Raw genomic sequence first — 20,694 nt, 5'->3', positions numbered from 1 at the left:
GAAAATAGATGAAATACAATATAATTTGATTTATTAGAAAGACTGCGACAATTAATTCGGATCAACATTTTTCGAGCCGGATTTTTCGTGGCCATAAGAAAAATTAATATATTTCTTTATGTGTTATTGGAAAAAAATAAATATGCTTGGATTCTGAGTTATTGATCCCGATTCAAAAGTTACTTCTAGGTAAATACATAAAATATTGTCATCCTTCTAATACATTTAATTTCTAAAATGTTGTATCTAATTTTTTAAAAAAACTTTAAGTTATTTAATTATCGTTATTCAAAAATAATTCTCAAAATAGATACAACTTTTTAAAAATTAAATGTATTAGAAGGATCACAATATTTTTCGTATTATCTAGAAGAGTCTTTTGAACCACGATCAATAACTCACATTCAAAGCATATTTATTTTTTCCAATAACACGTAAAGAAATATATTCATTTTTCTTACAACCGTGAAAAATCCGGTCTGAAAAATGTTGATCTAAGTTATTTGTCGCAGTCTTTCTAATAAATCAAATTATATTGTATTTCATCTATTTTCAAAGAAATATATTCAACATTTATAATATTTCAATTCAAAAAAAATTTATGTTTCGTTAAAAGAACACAAAACACAACCGGTTATTTAATAACTGGATACATTTCTTTGAACCGGTTATTTAGTCACCGGTCTCAATTTTTGGATCCGGTGACTAAATAACCGGGAAGAGAGGCTTGGTCCGGTTATTTAGTCACCGAAAGGAGCAGATTTCGAAATCCCGCGAAAACGTGGATAAATTGTGTAATTTTATAAAATTTTTGGGAATTAATAAAAATTTCGGTGCATATAATCTCCCCAAAGAGTAAAACCAAATCATCAAAGTTACTTGATTAAAATTTAAAATATTAAAGATTTGTTCGTTTGTTGCGAGACTATACGGAATGTAATTTGATAGAGATGAGAATTCACTTTTGAAAAGAAAAATGAGAACCTATAACACAGATACATTCAAGATTAATTACAAAAATATGTTAAGATTAATTACGAAAATATCTTAAAATGAGTCTCCAGTTGTATTGTGGAAATAGTTATAGAAAATATTATTTTTTGTTTCTAAAATTCTTGATACCAATGAAATTATACTTATTAATAATTAGCAATATAATTAAATAAAATGATTAAATAATAACATAATTATATTTATTAATTATTATTTCTTAAATTAATTAAAAAAAAACTTTTCTTTTAAAATGCATTAAATGTTTCTTAGAATGTCTTGCATATAATTTTTAGTTTTATGTTTCAATTATTAATTAATAATTTTAAACTATTAGCTTAATCACAACATGATAAATGATAAAATATATTTATATTTTTTTATGTACTACGGACAAGACAAGAAGCATTTAAATTTTTTAACTATTAGTTATATCCGATTTAATATTAATAATTATGAGAAAATAGTTTAATCATGTTAAGAAACAACAAAAATTATTGGTTTTCATAGCAGCTGCTGGTTCAATTGGGGGAAAATAAAAATGACTGACTCAATTTTCATCAAAACAAAACAGTGCTCTTGGAAGGAAAAAAAAATAATGAAATAATAAAAATTTAATTGAAAATATACTTAACAGTCGAGCACCCAATGGAAACAAATCCCAGGCTACTGAACAGGCCTAATCGAATCAATCCTTCGGCCTTGAAAATATTTTGACAGGACAGGTCATGCCTGGGCTCGGTGCTCGCTGTCAACAGCGTCAAGCTACATCACATCACACCTGATTTCTTCACGGTACCCAGAGCGAGCATTAATTATTACCTCCTTGTAAGCTGAGTTTCTAAATGTACCTCTTATACGTGTCGTTGTTGTTACAAACTACATCCAAAATAGTGAAATACACTAGGAAAATAATTTGGAGATGGAGAACGCTGTTAACAAATTATCGCTAAAGCTTCTGATCGACAACCAATCTGACAAGGTGTTGTTCGGCGAAGCGAGCAAAGATGTGGTGGACTTCATATTCAGTTTCTTAGCGCTCCCTCTTGGTGCCGCTAACAAGCTCCTTGCAAAGGATGCCACGGTAGGTTCCATTGGAGAAGTCTATCATAATTTGAGTAAGGTCAATGAGATCCTCTCTAGCGACAAGGTATCTTCCCTTTTGAAAGCCCCTCCTCCATCCCCAGTCAATCGCAATACCAACTTTCTCCTCCCTCCATCAACCTATCAGGGTACAAAGCTCTACGTTTGTCCCAGTACAACCTTCCATTATAATAACGGGAATAATTCTTATGCAAGTGAGGTGAAAGGGACACGTCCCAATTGTGGCCTCGGATTGAATAGAGAGGCAAAATTTGTGGATACAGAGTCTAATGTCAGTGTGGTGGAAGTTGGTAGTGATGGAAAAGGGCATGTTAAGGGAGTGGTGACTTACTCTTTGATGGATGATCTTACAGTGGTCCCCATGTCAACTATATCCAGTACTGCTCTTCTGAACAAGTTTCAGATCAAAGATTTGGGATTCCTCGAGGAGAAAACGGTCACTATTGGCTTTGAAGAGGTAAGTACGATGTTCGTTACTCCTAACTAACATCCTTTGTGTGTGTGTTGATGGCGTTGCTATTTTTAATGTTTGGGTATTGGGTATTTTTGAGAGGGATGGTAAACTGAAACTGTTGCCATATTATTACCAAAAGAAAATTTGTAATTAATCTCTATATTAAAATGCAATTTCACTCTAATTACATATTATGTATAGCAAGTATGGCACTTCTATTTTTTATGTTTTTGGTATATCACATATAAGTCCATATATTAATTAAAATTGAAATTAATTCCAACACGCCAAACATGGACTAACACAAGTATCTAAATTAAAAATGATATTTTTTTCTCCATCAAGTCACACAGACTGATACAGTATGATAGCTCTATTTATCATAAGAAAACTTCAGCAGTGAAAAAAGAAAAGAAAAAAAGAAGATTAAAGGTACAACTCAACATTCTATCATCAGTTCATTCTCAAATATATTAGAACAACATCCAGTTCAAAGAAAAATATTCAGAATATGACGGCCTCCAGCCAATTCTAAATTGTCTAGACTAGCCATACAAATTGTATAGCATAACAACTCCAAGCATCACAACCAAATTTTGGCAGTACATCGAAACAAATACAAGATGAAAACCAGATAAAAAGTACCTAAAGAAAACAATTATCGTGAAAATGAACAATTGTTTACCTCTTCTGCAGAAAACAGCACTTCTCGAATAAAACAAGGCTTCACCATACAACACAGGAGGCTAAAGCAGACTAACCTCCTCTGCATACTCTGCCACGTTTTGGTGGAGACCTGGAAGGCCCTGCCTCATCAGGTCTCATGCTAGTCGTATTGCTTTCTGGAATCGGTATGAGATGATTTTGCAGCTCATCTTGCCCCATTTTCGATCGGTGGTCATAATGTCCTTCAAGCGTATCACCACTTCCGACCGAGTGGTCCTTTGGCACATCATCTTCCATCTCGTACTCGGCTTGGTGCTCCTCATCCAAGACATGGAATGTGTCATCCAAGGCAGTAAACTCACCAAGGTCCTCCAGAGCACTCTTGCCAACACTGAGCACACTACGCACAAATGCTTTTGCACCACCTTCATCCCAAGCTCTAAGTAGTTGTGCAGCACCTCTTGTCAGCTCCCAAATTTTCTCAGCCTGTCAGAGAGTTCTTCACAATTAAAGGAAAACATCAAGAGGAAATTTTCTATCAATAATACAGGGTCAGTATATGAGACTTTTACCGTGCTTTGCATGTCTGGTACAATTTGTTGATAGTGCAACAGCCTAGGGTGAATCCAAGGTTGGTCGGCAGATCTCATCTGTGATGTTTGGAGGCACAATATCGAGGCACTGGAAAGCCACCTCTTGTAGTCTTCAAATGTTGACGGGTCATATGGTCTTTCTTCCATTACAATATTATCCCATCCTTCCTCCCACTGCCTCGGGTACTCAGCCTGCTGCTCAAGCCAACCCCTGTGATTGCCGTGCTTCATTTTGTGAAAGTCCCTGTCAGTGTCCCAAAATAATGGAGGAAATTAAGTTCTGATACAAGCTGAATTGCCTCATAAGCCTTTCAGGATTGTACATCTCAACTATCCAGAAATGTATCAGATGACCAGTTGTCATCCACAAATCATGCTGAAAGCTGATTCCATATAAACAATTTGTTCACTTGACTGTTTTTGGGTTTTCTAACTCAGATATATACATAAGAAAAAGACGACAAAAGAACTGTACAATATGGATCGTTATTAATCTCCAAAATCTTTTTTTTTTTCTTTTGAAAACCTTCGCAGAGGCTGCGAAGTCAGTAATTGCTTAAATCTTACTTGGTTAACTCTAAATAAGCAAATTATTGAACTCATATATATTACACAGAGAACTTTTTAAATTTTTGTACGAAGATAGTTTCACAATTGATCTGACCTGAAAAAATAAAACTAAAAGAATGAGAATCAAGCTGACCTGACTTCCAAGCATTTATATCCATGCATATTCTCTTTTGCAACTTTCTTCAGTCTTCTCTCTTCTAGATCATCATGCAGATCTTCCTTCAAGTATAGTTTGTCCTCTTAACTCACAAGGCTTTGGTATAAAGGGCACAAAATCTGCTTGATATATAGTTAAAAGTTCATATCGGGATATTATATCATGAATTGGGCTAGAATTATAAATTGTGGCAAACTATAGGAATTTGTTTTTGGTGTGGCATGTACAAACCAAGTGTAACATACAAATTAGTTAACAAAAAAACTAGCTGCAAATTAAATTGACTGTTACCCCAAATTGAGAATAATAAGTATAACATTTTAACATATTGTTGATCATAATCTATAATTCACTCTCCAAACAAAATAATATATGACAATATAAGTTCAATTATATAATCATACGAATTAATTAAGCGTAAATAGATCATTTCCATTTTGAGATAATACATAAATATCAAATCTTAATTATTTAAAAAAAAATGCGTCACAGAAAATGTTTGTGACATAATTATTTATAATTCTAATTAATATTACATAGTTAAGAAATGAATGCATAATCAATCATTGTTTACTAGATTTTTTTTTAACCACTTGAGCTGAAAATATTATTAATTTTATTGGAAATATTATCGTGAAAATGAACAATATCAGCAATTTGAATTCGACATTTGAGTTTTAAAATTTGTAATATAAATAAAAAAGTAAGTTTGTGGCGTTGGAGATTCCTCTCTATTAAGAAGAAGTCAACAATGATAATGCATAACCTCCACGCACCAAATGAACTTGACACTATGCAAATGAATTAATTTTCATCACAAAGAAAATGTACAAACATTATACATTTTATATATAACTAATGAACAGTAAGGAATACTTTGTAGATGTAGAAAAGTTTCTCAGAATTTGAAGTAACTTACGTTAGAATTGTAGGTCGGACATGGCCTTCAAGATAAACATGTAACCATTTTGTTTTTATTTTCTTCTAGTTTTTCTCTTCTTCTTTTATAAGGTCGGAGATGGCCTTCAGTTTGATTGCAGCACGTGTTTTTATAGCCTTATAGGCTGCATACACTACAACAAAATATATGTTTACCGGCGTTAAATCGGGCGGCGTTACTGAAAACGCCAGCATATGGCGTAGTTGAGATTTGATCGCTAAGCAAACGCCGGCTTTTGTTAAAAAAATATTTCGTCCAAGTTTTGAGTATCGCCCAAACAAAAATAATTATACCCTAGACCCGCCTTTCCTCTCTACCTCTCCCTCTTCGCTTCATCTCTGCCTCGCCATCCCGCTCCGCTCGTGCCCCCTTCGCCATTTCGTTTGCCCTCTCTTTACCGAGCACAAATCCTTCCCCGCTGTCTGTCTCTCTCTTTCTAAGCCCGAGCACCGAGAACAAACCCTCCCCCGTTGTCTTTCTCTTTCTCTAAGCGCGTGCATGGAGCACAAACCCTATCCCCGTTGTCTCTCTCTGTGGGACCGATCATTTACCAGTTCGTCGCACTCTCTCTCTAGGTATGTTATTTTGGTTCAATAGTTACTTTATTTTTCTCATGTGAAATTCGTGAAATAATGAAATTTTTGTGAATTAAGGGTTAGGATTGAGAGTTTGAATTTGAAATTTTGTGAATTAAGGGTTAGGATTAAGTGTTAATCGTTTCTGGCTACTTGCTGTCTTCGTTTTCAACTGGAGCAGCTCTAAGTTGTCTTTTTTCCAATTCAAATCACCTCTTTCAAGTCTGACTACACTTAATCAAGACATCTACCATCGAAGCCTCTAGTTATAGCTACAAGATACTGGTAAAAATGATACCCTGTTGTTGGTAATGTTTGGATTGTGCTTGAGAAATTAAGTAGACAACTAGATTATCTCAGACACTGAATGTTAAATATTAATATTCTGCTATGGGCGCTATGTTCGTAATGAGATGTTATTTAATTTATGTATATGGTCTAGTTTATTAAGTTATTTCAATATTTCAACAAGGATACTTCATTTATTTGGCCAACAAATATTTTTCTTTCCTTTTTATGTGTAAATAATACTGACAGAAACTGAACATCAATATGGATCGCTGCCTTGTTCAGGTCATAATCTTTCTATTCCTTAAGAGCTAGTGTGTGAGGAAATTAGAAGCATTTTTTGGGGTTCTAATTGCAACAATGGCCGTAATCTTTGCTATAATTTTTGGTTAAGCAACACCTGGTTCTGAGAAGCTTCTATATGGTAACCAACTATAATTTCTTTTTAAATTAATAAAGCACTGTTGTTGTTGGTTATATAAAATAATCGATCTTTTCATTTTTGTTTAAAATATCAATAGGGAATTCGGAGCTTTTGCCATTTTGCCAATGATCATAGTTGCACTGTGTTTCGACAGTTGCCGGTTCATTGTTAACTCCAAATGTTCCCTCTAGTCTCCAAGTTCTTCTCTCTAGTAATTGATAATTAAGTAATTTCTCAGTTTATTTACTATTTAGCAAAATAGATAAAGTTTATTAGGACCCATCTGCATATTTTTAAATTTTGGTACTGTGGTGAACTGTGGTGAGTTACAGTGTCGCATTCTTAATTTCATTTATGTTCTACAAGGTAAGCATACTAATTTCTTTTCCTTGTAAAAGATAATATGGTACATGTTGAACACTGGTACATCTCATTGCAGATATTTGATGATTTTCAAAGTCATCATAAATATGAACGTTTAATATTTGTACTAGTAATATATGTTTTATGATAGTGCAACATGTCACCTCCTGTGGCAGATAGGTCTTATTACTGGCATTGCCCATTGTGCTATAGCAGAAGCTATTTCAGCTACAGGAAAAGTACTGATAGCTCCATACTATAGTAACATTATTATTGAAGGGCACAAATGAAATTATGATGTGCATATTTTGAACTAATAACCTTTGAGCTGCGATTGAGTTGCTATGATAAATTGCAATTCTTACCAGCAACTTTGGTTTCGGCTTCATATTCAAGCAATCTTTTTTATTAGAAATCTTGAACTTTGACTATGTTTTCTGATTTAGAGTTATGTATAACTTATTTTATATGTTAATAGGAAACAGGCGACATATCCCCCCGCTGTCTCTCCGAGGACTGATCATCGGTGCATCGCTAATTGTGTTTGTTATGTGTTAGTGGGTTGCTAGTATTGGAAACAAGAGAGAAGCTGAGAAGCCCAATCTGAACAATGTCAGATTGCATTAGCTGATGCATCCCAAATTGTGGACTCATTTCTTGCCGGTTTTGTCCTTGTAAGTTACTTTGGCAAAAAAATTATTAGATTAAGTTTTCTCTTAAATTTTCTTCTTAATTTTATTAGATTATATACTGGTAATTGATGTAATTATACGCCATCTTGCCAAGCTATTAACTCCAAATATGTCGTTTGTCTGGTAATTTTATAAAAATGTTTTTTAGGTCTTCCACCGTTATTTGTAATTGCCGATCCATATGCCTGAATGTCAAAATGCCTTACCCCTAAAGGTCTTGATAAATTTGTTGTCCCGTCATTTATGTAAAAAATATGAACCTTTTGAGCCAACCAGTGAGTTTTGTCACTCTAGGTGATATGCACATGTGAATATGTTGAGTTTGTTCTACAAATTGGAATTTGGCCCATAAGTGGAGTTAGTTTGGGAATTTGACGTGCAGATTCAATTATTCAGAATTCATATGCGAGTGCCAGAATATGGTTGGACTACACAGAAAGTGTTTCATCTCATGAACTTCATTGTAAATACTGGTAAGCATAAAGTTCCTAAACTAGCCACTACCAAGCAATTTTTAAAAAAAATAAAGTTTCTATTTGAAATAGTTTCTAGATTTTAGACTATATATACCATTTCAATTTTATAACTTAGTCCATTCTTGTGTCAGTTGAGTAAATTGGATTAGGATTGTTTCTGGCACATGCACGCTAATTATTAGGTATGTTTATTACTTAGACATTTTCTTTGATTTATAATGTTATAATTCAATGAAAATTTTAAATGAAATCAAAGACAAAATAAAACTTTGCAGGTGACAAATTACACTGGTGAAACTTGAGGAATCCAGCTAGGAAATGTCTTAAGTTTTAACATTTGATTTCCATTTATTAGTCTCGGTTAATGCTTGTTATATGTTTTTATTTTTCATTTTGAACAAATTAGTTCTGAAGATGTATTCTTTTTTATTTTCAGCTTTAAAATTAGTTATATGTATATTTGGATGTTGTAATAAGTACTAAGTAATTGGTAAATGGGCTTAATTGCTTCTCTATCGTTGACCATCCAGTATGCTATCGTAGCAATTTTTTTTTTTTCAATTTTTTGTGATCTTTACCGGCGCTACTAAACGCCAGACTTTTAAAAAAAAAAATTTGTGAGTTTTAACGGCGCTTAGTAAATGCCGGGAAAAAGGAGTAAACGCCGGGAAAAGTTCAAAATGTCGGATGAAATTTGCTAAACGCTGGGAATTAAAACTATCGGACGGCGCTTCTTAAACGCCGGGAAAGAGGCTTCAAACGCCGGGAAAGAGCCTCCAAACGCTGGGAAACCCAGATTTCGGGCGGCACTTCTGAAACACCGGCAAAAGGGTCTATAAACGCCGGGAAAGGCTTTTGCCGACCCTGATATTAGTGGCACTTGCCCAAACGCCGGGAAAAGTGTTTAGTGGCGTTTTTTCAGGCTTTTAGTGGCGTTTTTTAATGCCACTAAAGGCTAGATTTCTTGTAGTGATACCTTTTCAAAGTTCAATGTTTCAAATCTTTGTATTTTATTCAATTTGATTCTATCATTAATGTTAAATATATCCTCATTAATTGTGATTTAATGGTCATTGAACTAGGATTATTCATGAAAGGATTAAATCCGTTGACTGTATTTTAGCGGGATAGTATGCTAATTAAAAAAAGTTTGCTTTTACTCCCTACATTTTATGTTTTGTTCCAATATTCAAGCCCCTTCCCTCTCTCTCGTCTCTATCTCCTTAAGCGGAGAAGAGAATGAGGGAGAGGGAAGGGAGCCGATCGGAGCCGAGAACGCGGTATCGTCAGAGTTCGAAGTGTAAAGTTTTTACTCCATCTTGATCGGAGCGCGACAGATCCGGTCGTCGAAGTGCGGCGACTATTGGACGAAAGCGGATCCGATCATAAATAGAGATAGAGAAAGAGGTAACAGAGTGTTTTTTAGAGTAGATAAATATGATTAGTTGATTAGAGTACCTTACGTGATTTCATAATAATAAATGAGTTTAGATCTAAGAAGGAGGGTCATTTGATTGGTTGTAAGTCTGTTTTTTATTAAAAATTATTAGTGTGTATTTAAAGTCACTAACTTTAAATAAAAAAAAAAAAAAAATAAATAAAAAAAAACTAGTAAACTTCTTCTGTTCCCTCTCTTTCCTTCATCTGACTATTCTACCAACGCCGTACCGACCATGCTTCCTCTAGTCTTCCTTCCATCAACTAGTGTTGGACAAACATACAACCTAGAGGAGCCCAGGCCTGAATAGTTCTCTTGATAAGTATATATATAGGCCTTGTTAGGGTGTTACTATGGGCTGGGCTGTCAATTCGTCGGATTTTAGTACTGGACTGGACTGGACTCTTATCTACGATTAAAATTTTAATTGGCAGTTTGCCCCCGATAAAAAGGTGATTTTAAATGGGGGGCCCAAGTAAGTGCCCAAAATCAAAACCTTATCAGGTTACAAATTCTGATTATTGGGCTAATCACCACCAACCAAATAGATGGTTTGAACAAATACTGAGATTTTCTTAGTTGTTTATACAAAAATAACTTTTACCGCGTAGGAGTTGATCTAAACTTGACTGGTCGAATTTGACACGGATCAATTCATTTAGCTAGCCTACTTTAATTTCGTTCAAATGTTATTTTATTGTATAGCTAGCTATATAAGTCAATAAAGCGTGTTGGCACCTTAATTGGACGCTAAGGTAATGAAACGGCATCATCCGTGTTATTTCCATCGCGTCTCTTGTGTAGAGTATAAATTCATGAGAAACCCAACCTCTATTGCATAATTCGTATTCTCAGAACGAAACTCATCAAGCAAGTAGAGAGGAAAAGATCAATTTATTTACAAAGAAAAGAGTTGGTACCATTCACATCCTTGAAGTTTCAACAATGTTTGGTCACCACCAGAAGCAGGAAGGCAACCAACCAGCAATCGACTATCGCAAGCAGCAGAAGCACCACAAGCACATGGAACAACTGGGTCAGCTCGGAACAGTTGCTGCAGGAGCCTATGCTATGGTACAATTACATTAATCCTTAATTTAAAACTCTTCCATGTACTACAGAGTAATTAGCCAATTACTAACTCATTCTAATATTTTGGGTACTAGCATGAGAAGCATAAGGCTAAAAAGGATCCCGAGCATGCACACAGTCACAAGATTAAGGAGGAAATTGCAGCTACTGTCGCAGTTGGCAGTGCAGGTTTCACACTGCATGAACATCACATGAAGAAAGAGGCAAAAAAGCACCACGGCCATCGCCACTAATTATATCTATCCATAGGAACTGTGTGCACAGTGTATTTTGTTGATTTTGATGTCCATTTTTTACATTCTTTTGGTATATAGATATGTTCTGTGTTGTATGTGTATCATTATTTATTTATAAAACCTTACCATTTGTATTTTATTTTTAATTGTCCATTCCAATTTGTTTTGTTTATTCTATCATCAAAAGATCAAACAGAAACTATGCTTATTTCTTTGGCAGAATCATCATGATTTGCCTCACCTGACGGGCAAGTTTGGTAAATTATGGCCTAATAGAGGTTGGTTTTGTGGAGGGGAACAAATCAAATCCTCCTATTGTTATTCCTTTATCGGGATATATAAATATGGGAGCATCTAACTATCCCCCGTAACAATCCTCCATTTCATCACCCAGTCATTAACTACTTCAATAACTACTAACTACTTAGGGGACCACTTACTATTTGGGGACCACATAATATTTGAAAGATTTTACAACTGGCGCGCGCAAGTATTCATCTATAATGTATCAAGTATTCATCTATAACACATCAAGTATTCATACCTAATATATCAAGTATTTTAAAAAAAAATCTGGACTCGTTTTTAGAGGTGATATTTTTTTTTTCTTCGTTCAATTTAATTAATATTTCTGACGATCGGTGATGAATTTTGCAAATCTAAATCCACGAATGTTTTTGCTATAATTTTATCTTTAAAATGAGATCCATGATGATATACTTTCGAGTTGTCCATTGTACAAGTATTCATTCTTATCGAGAAAATATTCATCCTCGTCGTGCAAGTGCAAATATAGAAACTTGACACATCACTCATCCATCTTTTACACGTGTTTAGAGGTGGTTTTTTTTTCTCCGTTCAATATAACCAATATTTCTAACAATCTATGAGGAATTTTGCAAATCTAATTAAAACCACGAACGTTTTCTACACAATTGTATCTTTCAAATGAGATCCATGATAACATACTTTCGAGTTGTCCGTTGCACAAGTATTCATCTCTTATCGAGAAAGTATTAATCCTCATCGTGTAAGTGTAAATATAAAAACTGGACACATCACTCATCCATTTTTTGCATGTTTTTAGAGGTGGGTTTTTTTCTCTCCGTTCAATCTAACCAATATTTCTGACATTCTGGGAAGAATTTTGCAAATATAAAACCACGAACGTTTTCTACACAATTTTATCTTTCAAATGAGATCCATGATGACATACTTTCGAGTTGTCTGTTGCACAAGTATTAATATCTTGTCACGCAAGTATTCATTCATAAGATATTAAGTATTCATTTATACACATTGAAGTATTCATTCATATATCTCTATTTTTTTTTCAAAATTTGTTTTTATGTCATTTATTTAATACGCAGTGGCCTAATTCACCATTAATAAAGCTTTGTTCTTTGCAAAACTCGCTACTTCATGAGGAAGGGGAACATAAACATGAAAAAGATTAATTGCATATACATATACAATATTATTTTGATACGATCGACAGTGACGGATCTGACCTGGTAGAGACGTGTTCTAATATTCATTCAAACACATTGAAGTATTCATTCCTGGCAGAGGCGTGCTTGATTGGGATGGAGTGACGGATGATCTCCGGCAGAACGTTCGCTAGAGCAAGAGCAGCATGCATAGAGGGAAAAAACTGAGGCGAAAGTGTAAGAGGGAGGGAGCTTATTGTATTTATCATTTCGAGGTGGGAGAGGGAGGGGAGCTTATCAATGGAAAAACGGAGGTGGGCGAGGAGGTAGGATGCGGTGGTGGGAGAGGGAGGTAGAGGCGGAGGTGAGGTGAGGTGAAGGTGAGAGAGGGAGGTGGGAGGCGGAGGTGGGAGAAAAAAATGGAGGTGAAAGAGGAAAATAGAGGTGGAAGAGAAAGGGAGAAAGAGGAAATAAATAAATGTTGTTAGAAATAGTAGTTATAGTTATAGTTAAAATAGAAAGTTAGTTGGGGGGTGGATATGTGGGGGATATTATAATTACCCTATAAATATAATTATATATGATATGTAAGCAAATATTTTAGGTATGCTGAATCTTTGTTTTGATCGAAGACGGTAATAATTGCCTACGGGCTTCTGAATGACAAAAAAAAAGACGGTAATAATTAATGGCAGCACTATGATATTGCTGATGCCACACCCACTGCAGAGCCGGAACTACGGCACTATGATATTGCTCCATTGCTCTATTGATTACGGGCAACCCTATGGACCGAAATTTTTAAATATACCATAACCCCAAAAAAGATAAACCAAACCACCATAGTTTTTAAAAATTTTGAATTTTGACACGGCCGCATTGTCTAGATACGGCCACTTTTCTGCGGGCCGCATCTAGGGGATGCGGCCCATCTTTTTTTTTTTTTTTGGTCTCCTTCTCGTGTAGCAGTTCAATCTAAACGAAAAAGGGGTGGCCGCATCTAGGGGATGTGGCCGTGTCAAAATTCAATTTTTTCAAAAAATCGTAGTGTTTTGGTTGTTCTTTTTTGGAGATATGGTATATTTAAAAATTTCAGCACTATGGACTGAGGCTATGAGACTATGCATAGCGTTCATTGGTCCATACTATGGATCAATATTTTTGTTTTAAAAAACCTACAAGTCGATCTAAATCATTCAACATGATATGAATATGTATTTGTAAACTAAATTTTATGTTTTTTAAATGAGAAAAGGTAAAGTCCCCCGGGCTAGAGTACCCCCAAAATCCCCGCATATAAAAACCTTCTCTTTTTAGTTTAGTTCCGACGCGTTTTCAACTGCCATAACCGGCAACGACGTGGTCCCCACTATTACAGCCGCCATTTTTTCTATTTAAGCCCTTTCTTTTTTTACCGCTTTCCTTTTTTTGAAAATTGAATCGTTTTTTGAACCTTCTTTCCTTTTCTGATCTAATTTTTTTCGGCCACGCGCTTTCAACTGCCATAACCGGCAACGACGCGCTTTCAACTGCCATAATTTCAAGTACAATATGTATGTTCACAGGATAATATGTGTATGTTCACAGAAGGTGGTCTCCAGTTTAACTGCCGACTGTACTTTGTTCGTTGACCACGTGTTTTCAACAGCTTTCACGCGTTTTCATCTGGGACCACGCGGTTTCATCTGCAAAATATCCATTGAACTTGTTTATAGGATTGTTTTCATAGTATTACCGGATCTAATGAACTTCTTTATAGGATTAGTGTAAAAAGTCCGGGGATTTTCAGGGGACTGTTAGCTGCTTCCTTTTTAAATATGTTATTACTTTTTTTTAGAGTGGTAGAAAATCATTGTTTTTGGATGGTCCAAAATTTTCAGATCAAGTGATTTTTAACTCATCTAAAAAATTAGTAAAAAAAAATTATAAAATTATAAAATTATAAAACTAAGTTTACAAGTACATATTTATATGGAGATCATATTAACCGGTTCGAATCAATCGTTAAAAGTTTCAAACTAAAAATTTGAGTCCATAGTACAGACTAATATGCACTATGCATAGTACCATAGCCTCACTTAGCACTATGATATGGCCCTAAATATTGGATAAAATAAATATAATGACAGTTGATAGAACCAAGTAGAATTTTGTAATCATGTCCATGAAAAATAGTGAATTGCTGGCGTATTTTAAAAAAAGATCGTGATAACAATCCCCGCAGTCTCAACCCTGCAAAAAAACCCCCGCACAAACTGCCAAAAAAGTCATTGGGGGACCGCTCAATCATTAATACTCCGCAGAAACGGTTAGTATTTAACGTGAAACATCAAAGTATTTATCGTGGATTTGCAATGTATTAATCCCTATGCAATGATCTCTATTTATGACTGAACAAATCAATCCATCAATTGTCCCCGCACAAATTTTTTTTTTTTTTTTTGAATTGTCCCCGCACAACTTGGGATCATTAAATAAACAATTTCCACATAAATACTTGTCAGTTATCCCCGCACAATTTTTTATTTTTTTTTGGATTGTCCCCGCACAACTAGGGACCATTAAATAAGCAATCGCCTCACCCAATGATAAATACTTCTCAGACATAATGATAAATACTTTATGCTAGATGGATAAATACTTTATGTTACATGGATAAAAACTTCTGAGACATAATTGCAACTTTCAGTAAAACATTAATAATAAATACTTTTCAGACATAATGATAAATATTTTATGTTACATTGATAAATACTTCTCAGGCATAATTACAACTTACAGTAAAATACTTCTTAGACATAATGATAAATATTTTATATTACATGGATAAATACGTCTCAGACATAATTGCAACTTACAGTAAAACGTCCGTGACAATGATAAATACTTCTCAGATATAATGGTAAATACTTGTCAGAACAATGATAAATACTTTCTTGAACTTTGTTCTTGAACTTGTCAATAAGTAATGTTTAATTAAATCAAAGTATTAACATGTCAGGGACAATGATAAATATTTTTCAGACATAAGAATAATATTTGTCAGAACAATGATAAATATTTTTTTGAACATCAATAAACATATAAATAATTGTTAGCGAGGATTGTTATTAAAGAAAAATATAATTAATAAGGGGATTGTTATTAGAGGATAGTCTAATTAATGCGGGGATTGTTAATAAAATGACAGTATAATTAATGCGGAGATTGTTATTAATTCATAGTAATTAATGCGGGATAAATGGAAATTCTTAGCGGAATTAATGGGGAAATAAAAGACAGTTAAGGAAGTTAATTTAGAGAGAGAGGATGCGGGGAAAAATGGAGGGACAGGGGTGGGGGATTAGTATAATTATTCTTTAAAAAAATTAACGAAATCATGTTCTAACATTATCGAGATATTGATCCATCATCACATATATTGCGTAAATTTCAGGCATATAAAGAGTCCAAAACTCCAAATACAACCCTAATTTAGAAAACATCTACGGCGGATAGTGACGGTTCCCATTTTGTGGCGGTTTAGTATGCGTTTCATTTGGTTCATGCGACACTTTTGTGCTCCACAATTTCAATTCCAATGCGACCTCGCACTTATCTATACAGAAAATTAATTTGGTCAAATCGGAAATCGAAACGCCGCGACCAGGGACAAACTCCCCTGCACATTCTCATTAATTAGCAATCTTTGAATCAGCGGATAGATACTCGAGGCAGCATTATAATTATGTAATGCGCTATGTACGCTTTAACAAAGGTTAGCTACTGATAGGATGTTAATGAATTCCTCATTTGGGCTAAGTTGATTGTACTGCGTACGTACTTAAATACCAAAAGCTTGATAATTCAATTTACATTTATACTTGTAACTTCATTTGGGCCATTCTTTAAGAAAAGATAGCAGAGTAGAAAATAGTTCCGAGAACAGAATGAACGAAACAAATTGGAATGGACAATTAAAAATAAAATACAAATGGTAAGGTTTTATAAATAAATAATGATACACATATAACACAGAACGTATCTATATACCAAAAGAATGTAAAAAATGGACATCAAAATCAACAAATTACACTGTGCACACAGTTCCTATGGATAGATATAATTAGTGGCGATGGCGGTGGTGCTTTTTTGCCTCTTTCTTCATGTGATGTTCATGCAGTGTGAAACCTGCACTGCCAACTGCGACAGTAGCTGCAATTTCCTCCTTAATCTTGTGACTGTGTGCATGCTCGGGATCCTTTTTAGCCTTATGCTTCTCATGCTAGTACCCAAAATATTAGAATGAGTTAGTAATTGGCTAATTACTCTGTAGTACATGGAAGAGTTTTAAATTAAGGATTAATGTAATTGTACCATAGCATAGGCTCCTGCAGCAACTGTTCCGAGCTGACCCAGTTGTTCCATGTGCTTGTGGTGCTTCTGCTGCTTGCGATAGTCGATTGCTGGTTGGTTGCCTTCCTGCTTCTGGTGGTGACCAAACATTGTTGAAACTTCAAGGATGTGAATGGTACCAACTCTTTTCTTTGTAAATAAATTGATCTTTTCCTCTCTACTTGCTTGATGAGTTTCGTTCTGAGAATACGAATTATGCAATAGAGGTTGGGTTTCTCATGAATTTATACTCTACACAAGAGACGCGATGGAAATAACACGGATGATGCCGTTTCATTACCTTAGCGTCCAATTAAGGTGCCAACACGCTTTATTGACTTATATAGCTAGCTATACAATAAAATAACATTTGAACGAAATTAAAGTAGGCTAGCTAAATGAATTGATCCGTGTCAAATTGGACCAGTCAAGTTTAGATCAACTCCTACGCGGTAAAAGTTATTTTTGTATAAACAACTAAGAAAATCTCAGTATTTGTTCAAACCATCTATTTGGTTGGTGGTGATTAGCCCAATAATCAGAATTTGTAACCTGATAAGGTTTTGATTTTGGGCACTTACTTGGGCCCCCCATTTAAAATCACCTTTTTATCGGGGGCAAACTGCTAATTAAAATTTTAATCGTAGATAAGAGTCCAGTCCAGTCCAGTACTAAAATCCGACGAATTGACAGCCCAGCCCATAGTAACACCCTAACAAGGCCTATATATATATTCAGGCCTGGGCTCCTCTAGGTTGTATGTTTGTCCAACACTAGTTGATGGAAGGAAGACTAGAGGAAGCATGGTCGGTACGGCGTTGGTAGAATAGTCAGATGAAGGAAAGAGACTAAGAGAGGGAACAGAAGAGTTTTTTTTTTTTTTTTTTTTGATGTTTGAAATGCCCGTAGGCCTGTTACATTAAAACATTCCTAGACACCTTCTGTCAAAACATAGTCCTGATACAAAGGAAAAGTAAAACCTACACTATCCCAATTCTGCAGTCTCCCTTGTCGGAAAATTTGCCATGTCATTTGCCTCCCTCTGTATATACTCACAATGAAAACCTCCATTCTGCTTGAGCTTCAACCAAATCTGCTGAATTAATTTGAATGCCTCCCAATGGGGCCATCGGAAATTGATTCTATTTTGAAGTATGAATCAATTTTGAAGTGTGAATCAATTTTGAAGTGTGCATGGCATGGATGTGATTCTATTTGCTGTACTTGTATCTGTGAGAATGACTGAATATGTATTGCAATTTTGTGTCGGAAATTGATGGTTCAGTGTGAGTAAAAATGACATGTGATAGTGCATTGTTATTTAATCTTTTACATAAACTCCCTTTGAATTAAGTGATGGTTTGCGAAAAAAGTTTAAACAATAACGTAAGTCCACTGTCATATGGTCATTTTTACACTGCCGAAGACCCGGAATTAAAACATGATTTAATGTTTATAACATGTTTTGCATGGGTTAATGTTGGCCAAACAATACTTTGTGTGTTGATGTTTAATTGTGATATGTTTTTTAATTATTGTGTTGTTGCTTCATGTCAAGGAGTTGATTAATGGCATGATGAATTTTATATAGAGCCAAACTTAATATATTTTTTTGCATTGGAAGAGAGAACACTATGGTAGAATAATTAAATGAGATGGGTGTCACAGTAGCTATCCAAAATTCATGCAAAACATGTTCTTAAAATTAAATCACGTTTTGATCCCAAGTTTTCTGCAGTGTATGAATGACACATAACAGTGCATTGTTGTTTGATCTCTTACACAGACTCTCTTTGAATAAAGTGGTGGTTTGCGAAAGAGCTCAAATAACAACATAAGTCCACTGTTGTGTGTTCATTTTTACATTGCCAAAAACTCGAGATTAAAACATGATTTAATGTTTAGAAACATGTTTTGCATGGATGTTGGATAGCTATTAATTGTAAATACTGTGATGAATTTTATGGATGTTTATTTGAGTGTTTATGTTGCATACACATGGTAACTTTTACATGGATGTGTTGCATGCATATATATGATGTGTTGTAATTGTAAATAAGGAGATGAATTCTATATATGAATATGTTTATTTGAGTATTTATGTTGCATGTATGCACATGGTAACTTTCATGTGGATTAATTGCACAATTAAAAGAAATACAACGAAACATGTTCACATAAGGAGGGATCCACTTAGGATTAACATTTGTTTACAATTGTTTACCTATTGCCTAAGAAATATCAATTTATAAGAAACATGCATCAACAAACATCAACAAATGTTAATTGTAAGTGGATCCCTCCTCATATATTGTTTACCTATATTAATTGCATGCACAACTCGTTAACTTTTATGTGGAGTAATTGCGCAGTTACATAAATTAATTAGTAAATATTGTTTGAGTTGATGTGGATTAACTCGAATTTACATCATCTTCAATGCTGCATAGGGAATCTTTTACAATTAATGGATCTAGACAGTTCTTTTTAACTTGGCATGAATCACAAAGTCCAATCATACTGCTAGTCTAAATTCCAAAGCGATGAGATTTAATCTCAAATCGTAAATGAGACCTATCCTCAATGGTATCGGAGAAGAGTTGAATCCGATGCTGCTATATTTATAAATACGCACGTACTGTTTGCATTTATTCACCATATTTATCCAAATACCACTATCGGTGGGACTGTTGACCATCACTACTAGCTGATGCCATTACAGTTAAAGAGGGAGCTAGGGTTTCAAAAATATATATATCCAACAACACAGAAGTATTCTAGCGCACTCTCAAAATTATTATTGGTCATATCAAGGTAGCTCACTTTCTTCGCCGCTACTCCGTCTTGACAATAGCACTCATCGCCCGCCACCTCAACAACACTGATCGAGCGCTCTCTGTCATAAGGTTTCTGCAACTGACACTTTGTCTATATCTTAATTTCTAGGGTTTTCTAGTTTTGGGGTTTTTTAGGATAATATGGTTATAGGGTTTAGTTTTAGATCTTTAGTTTTTTTAAACAATAATTTGTAGTTTTGGAGGTTTCTTATGTTAGTTTGTAATAATCTAGAAGTCAATAATACGATAAATTATCATAAAGCTTTGTTCATGAATTGAATGTTTATTTATATATCATTTTGTTGCCTTGAGTATTATTGAATTTATGGATCATTTCGAGTTCATGACTGAAATTGTGAAACTCCATAATATAGATGATATATACTCTTAAAAGGTCACTGACCAAGGTAATTAGCAGGAACACTAATTACCGCGATAAGGTTAGTATGTGGATTAAAAGATGGTTAAGTTTTACAAACCACCTGACACGAGATGTCATTTTAATCACATAGATACATGTTCTAGAAACATGGTATTTGACAGACCCCGAATGAAACATTAAATAGAATTGTGTTCGTGTCATTTATGTTTTCATTCAGTGTCACGTTCTACAGTATGAGGTATTTATCGTTCCCACTGAGAAATATGTATGTGTGATTGTTATCCACCGCTGTCCGTAAAAAGCAGTCATAACGGTAGCTTTTCCATATGTATAGCTTAGCTGAGGAAGTGATAGTTTACCAAGAATACTATTTGTCCCTCGTATCTCTATACGAGCTATAGCATCACTGGGGATAATTACAAGAGTAATTATATTTGATAATCTGCTCAAGATCAAGAAAAGATTCAGTTAGCAAGGATGACACACATCTACCTTGAAACTAATCTGATAGCTATGAGACAGAAGAACAGACACAAGTAAATTGTTTACTGGATCGTGATATTGTACTGTACAGCATCATCTGTGTAATTGGATGGTCATGATGTGTTGCCAG

At 34.6% G+C, this 20,694-nt stretch overlaps 4 protein-coding genes and 1 long non-coding RNA gene across 6 annotated transcripts; 3 read left to right on the top strand and 2 right to left on the bottom strand.

The window, feature by feature from the left end:
• Positions 1-1,892: 1,892 nt before the first annotated feature.
• On the top strand, positions 1,893-2,622 carry LOC144563923 (uncharacterized). Its single transcript, XM_078313384.1, has one exon. The coding sequence runs from the start codon at positions 1,913-1,915 to the stop codon at positions 2,579-2,581; it is 669 nt and encodes a 222-aa protein (XP_078169510.1). The 5' UTR covers positions 1,893-1,912; the 3' UTR covers positions 2,582-2,622.
• Positions 2,623-3,304: 682 nt separating this feature from the next.
• LOC144563922 (uncharacterized) lies at positions 3,305-4,146 on the bottom strand. Its single transcript, XM_078313383.1, has 2 exons — positions 3,787-4,146; positions 3,305-3,700 (listed from the first exon to the last, which is right to left on the bottom strand). The coding sequence occupies exons 1-2, from the start codon at positions 4,036-4,038 to the stop codon at positions 3,305-3,307; spliced, it is 648 nt and encodes a 215-aa protein (XP_078169509.1). The 5' UTR covers positions 4,039-4,146.
• A 1,625-nt stretch (positions 4,147-5,771) lies between these two features.
• LOC144564555 (uncharacterized) lies at positions 5,772-8,804 on the top strand. 2 transcript variants are annotated; one of them, XR_013514648.1, is made up of 7 exons: positions 5,772-6,049; positions 6,623-6,761; positions 6,859-6,987; positions 7,603-7,798; positions 8,213-8,289; positions 8,424-8,474; positions 8,568-8,804. It is a non-coding gene; the product is annotated as an uncharacterized LOC144564555 (long non-coding RNA). The 2 variants fall into 2 exon arrangements; XR_013514647.1 differs by having other exon boundaries at positions 8,199-8,289.
• A 1,782-nt stretch (positions 8,805-10,586) lies between these two features.
• Positions 10,587-11,208, top strand: LOC144564475 (abscisic stress-ripening protein 1-like). Its single transcript, XM_078314071.1, has 2 exons — positions 10,587-10,804; positions 10,897-11,208. The coding sequence occupies exons 1-2, from the start codon at positions 10,676-10,678 to the stop codon at positions 11,053-11,055; spliced, it is 288 nt and encodes a 95-aa protein (XP_078170197.1). The 5' UTR covers positions 10,587-10,675; the 3' UTR covers positions 11,056-11,208.
• A 5,243-nt stretch (positions 11,209-16,451) lies between these two features.
• Positions 16,452-17,065, bottom strand: LOC144564250 (abscisic stress-ripening protein 1-like). The gene is made up of 2 exons (XM_078313832.1): positions 16,845-17,065; positions 16,452-16,752 (listed from the first exon to the last, which is right to left on the bottom strand). Exons 1-2 carry the CDS (start codon positions 16,971-16,973, stop codon positions 16,594-16,596), a joined length of 288 nt encoding a protein of 95 aa, XP_078169958.1. The 5' UTR covers positions 16,974-17,065; the 3' UTR covers positions 16,452-16,593.
• Positions 17,066-20,694: the final 3,629 nt, after the last annotated feature.

Source organism: Carex rostrata, chromosome 13, assembly GCF_964058835.1.
Source record: "Carex rostrata chromosome 13, lpCarRost1.2, whole genome shotgun sequence".
NCBI classification, from domain to species: Eukaryota; Viridiplantae; Streptophyta; class Magnoliopsida; order Poales; family Cyperaceae; genus Carex; species Carex rostrata.
The sequence above is the reverse complement of the archived record's forward strand: the minus strand, read 5'-3'. Positions and strand labels throughout refer to the sequence as shown.

What these genes read in the sequence shown, in the direction of transcription:
- LOC144564250 (XM_078313832.1), bottom strand. Translation starts at nt 16,973, where the DNA reads ATGTTTGGTCACCACCAGAAGCAGGAAGGCAACCAACCAGCAATCGAC. An exon ending in CTGCAGGAGCCTATGCTATG is followed by an intron (nt 16,753 to 16,844) that starts GTACAATTACAT and finishes TTTGGGTACTAG; the next exon opens with CATGAGAAGCATAAGGCTAA.
- LOC144563922 (XM_078313383.1), bottom strand. Translation starts at nt 4,038, where the DNA reads ATGAAGCACGGCAATCACAGGGGTTGGCTTGAGCAGCAGGCTGAGTAC. An exon ending in TACCAGACATGCAAAGCACG is followed by an intron (nt 3,701 to 3,786) that starts GTAAAAGTCTCA and finishes ACTCTCTGACAG; the next exon opens with GCTGAGAAAATTTGGGAGCT.
- LOC144564475 (XM_078314071.1), top strand. Translation starts at nt 10,676, where the DNA reads ATGTTTGGTCACCACCAGAAGCAGGAAGGCAACCAACCAGCAATCGAC. An exon ending in CTGCAGGAGCCTATGCTATG is followed by an intron (nt 10,805 to 10,896) that starts GTACAATTACAT and finishes TTTGGGTACTAG; the next exon opens with CATGAGAAGCATAAGGCTAA.
- LOC144563923 (XM_078313384.1), top strand. Translation starts at nt 1,913, where the DNA reads ATGGAGAACGCTGTTAACAAATTATCGCTAAAGCTTCTGATCGACAAC.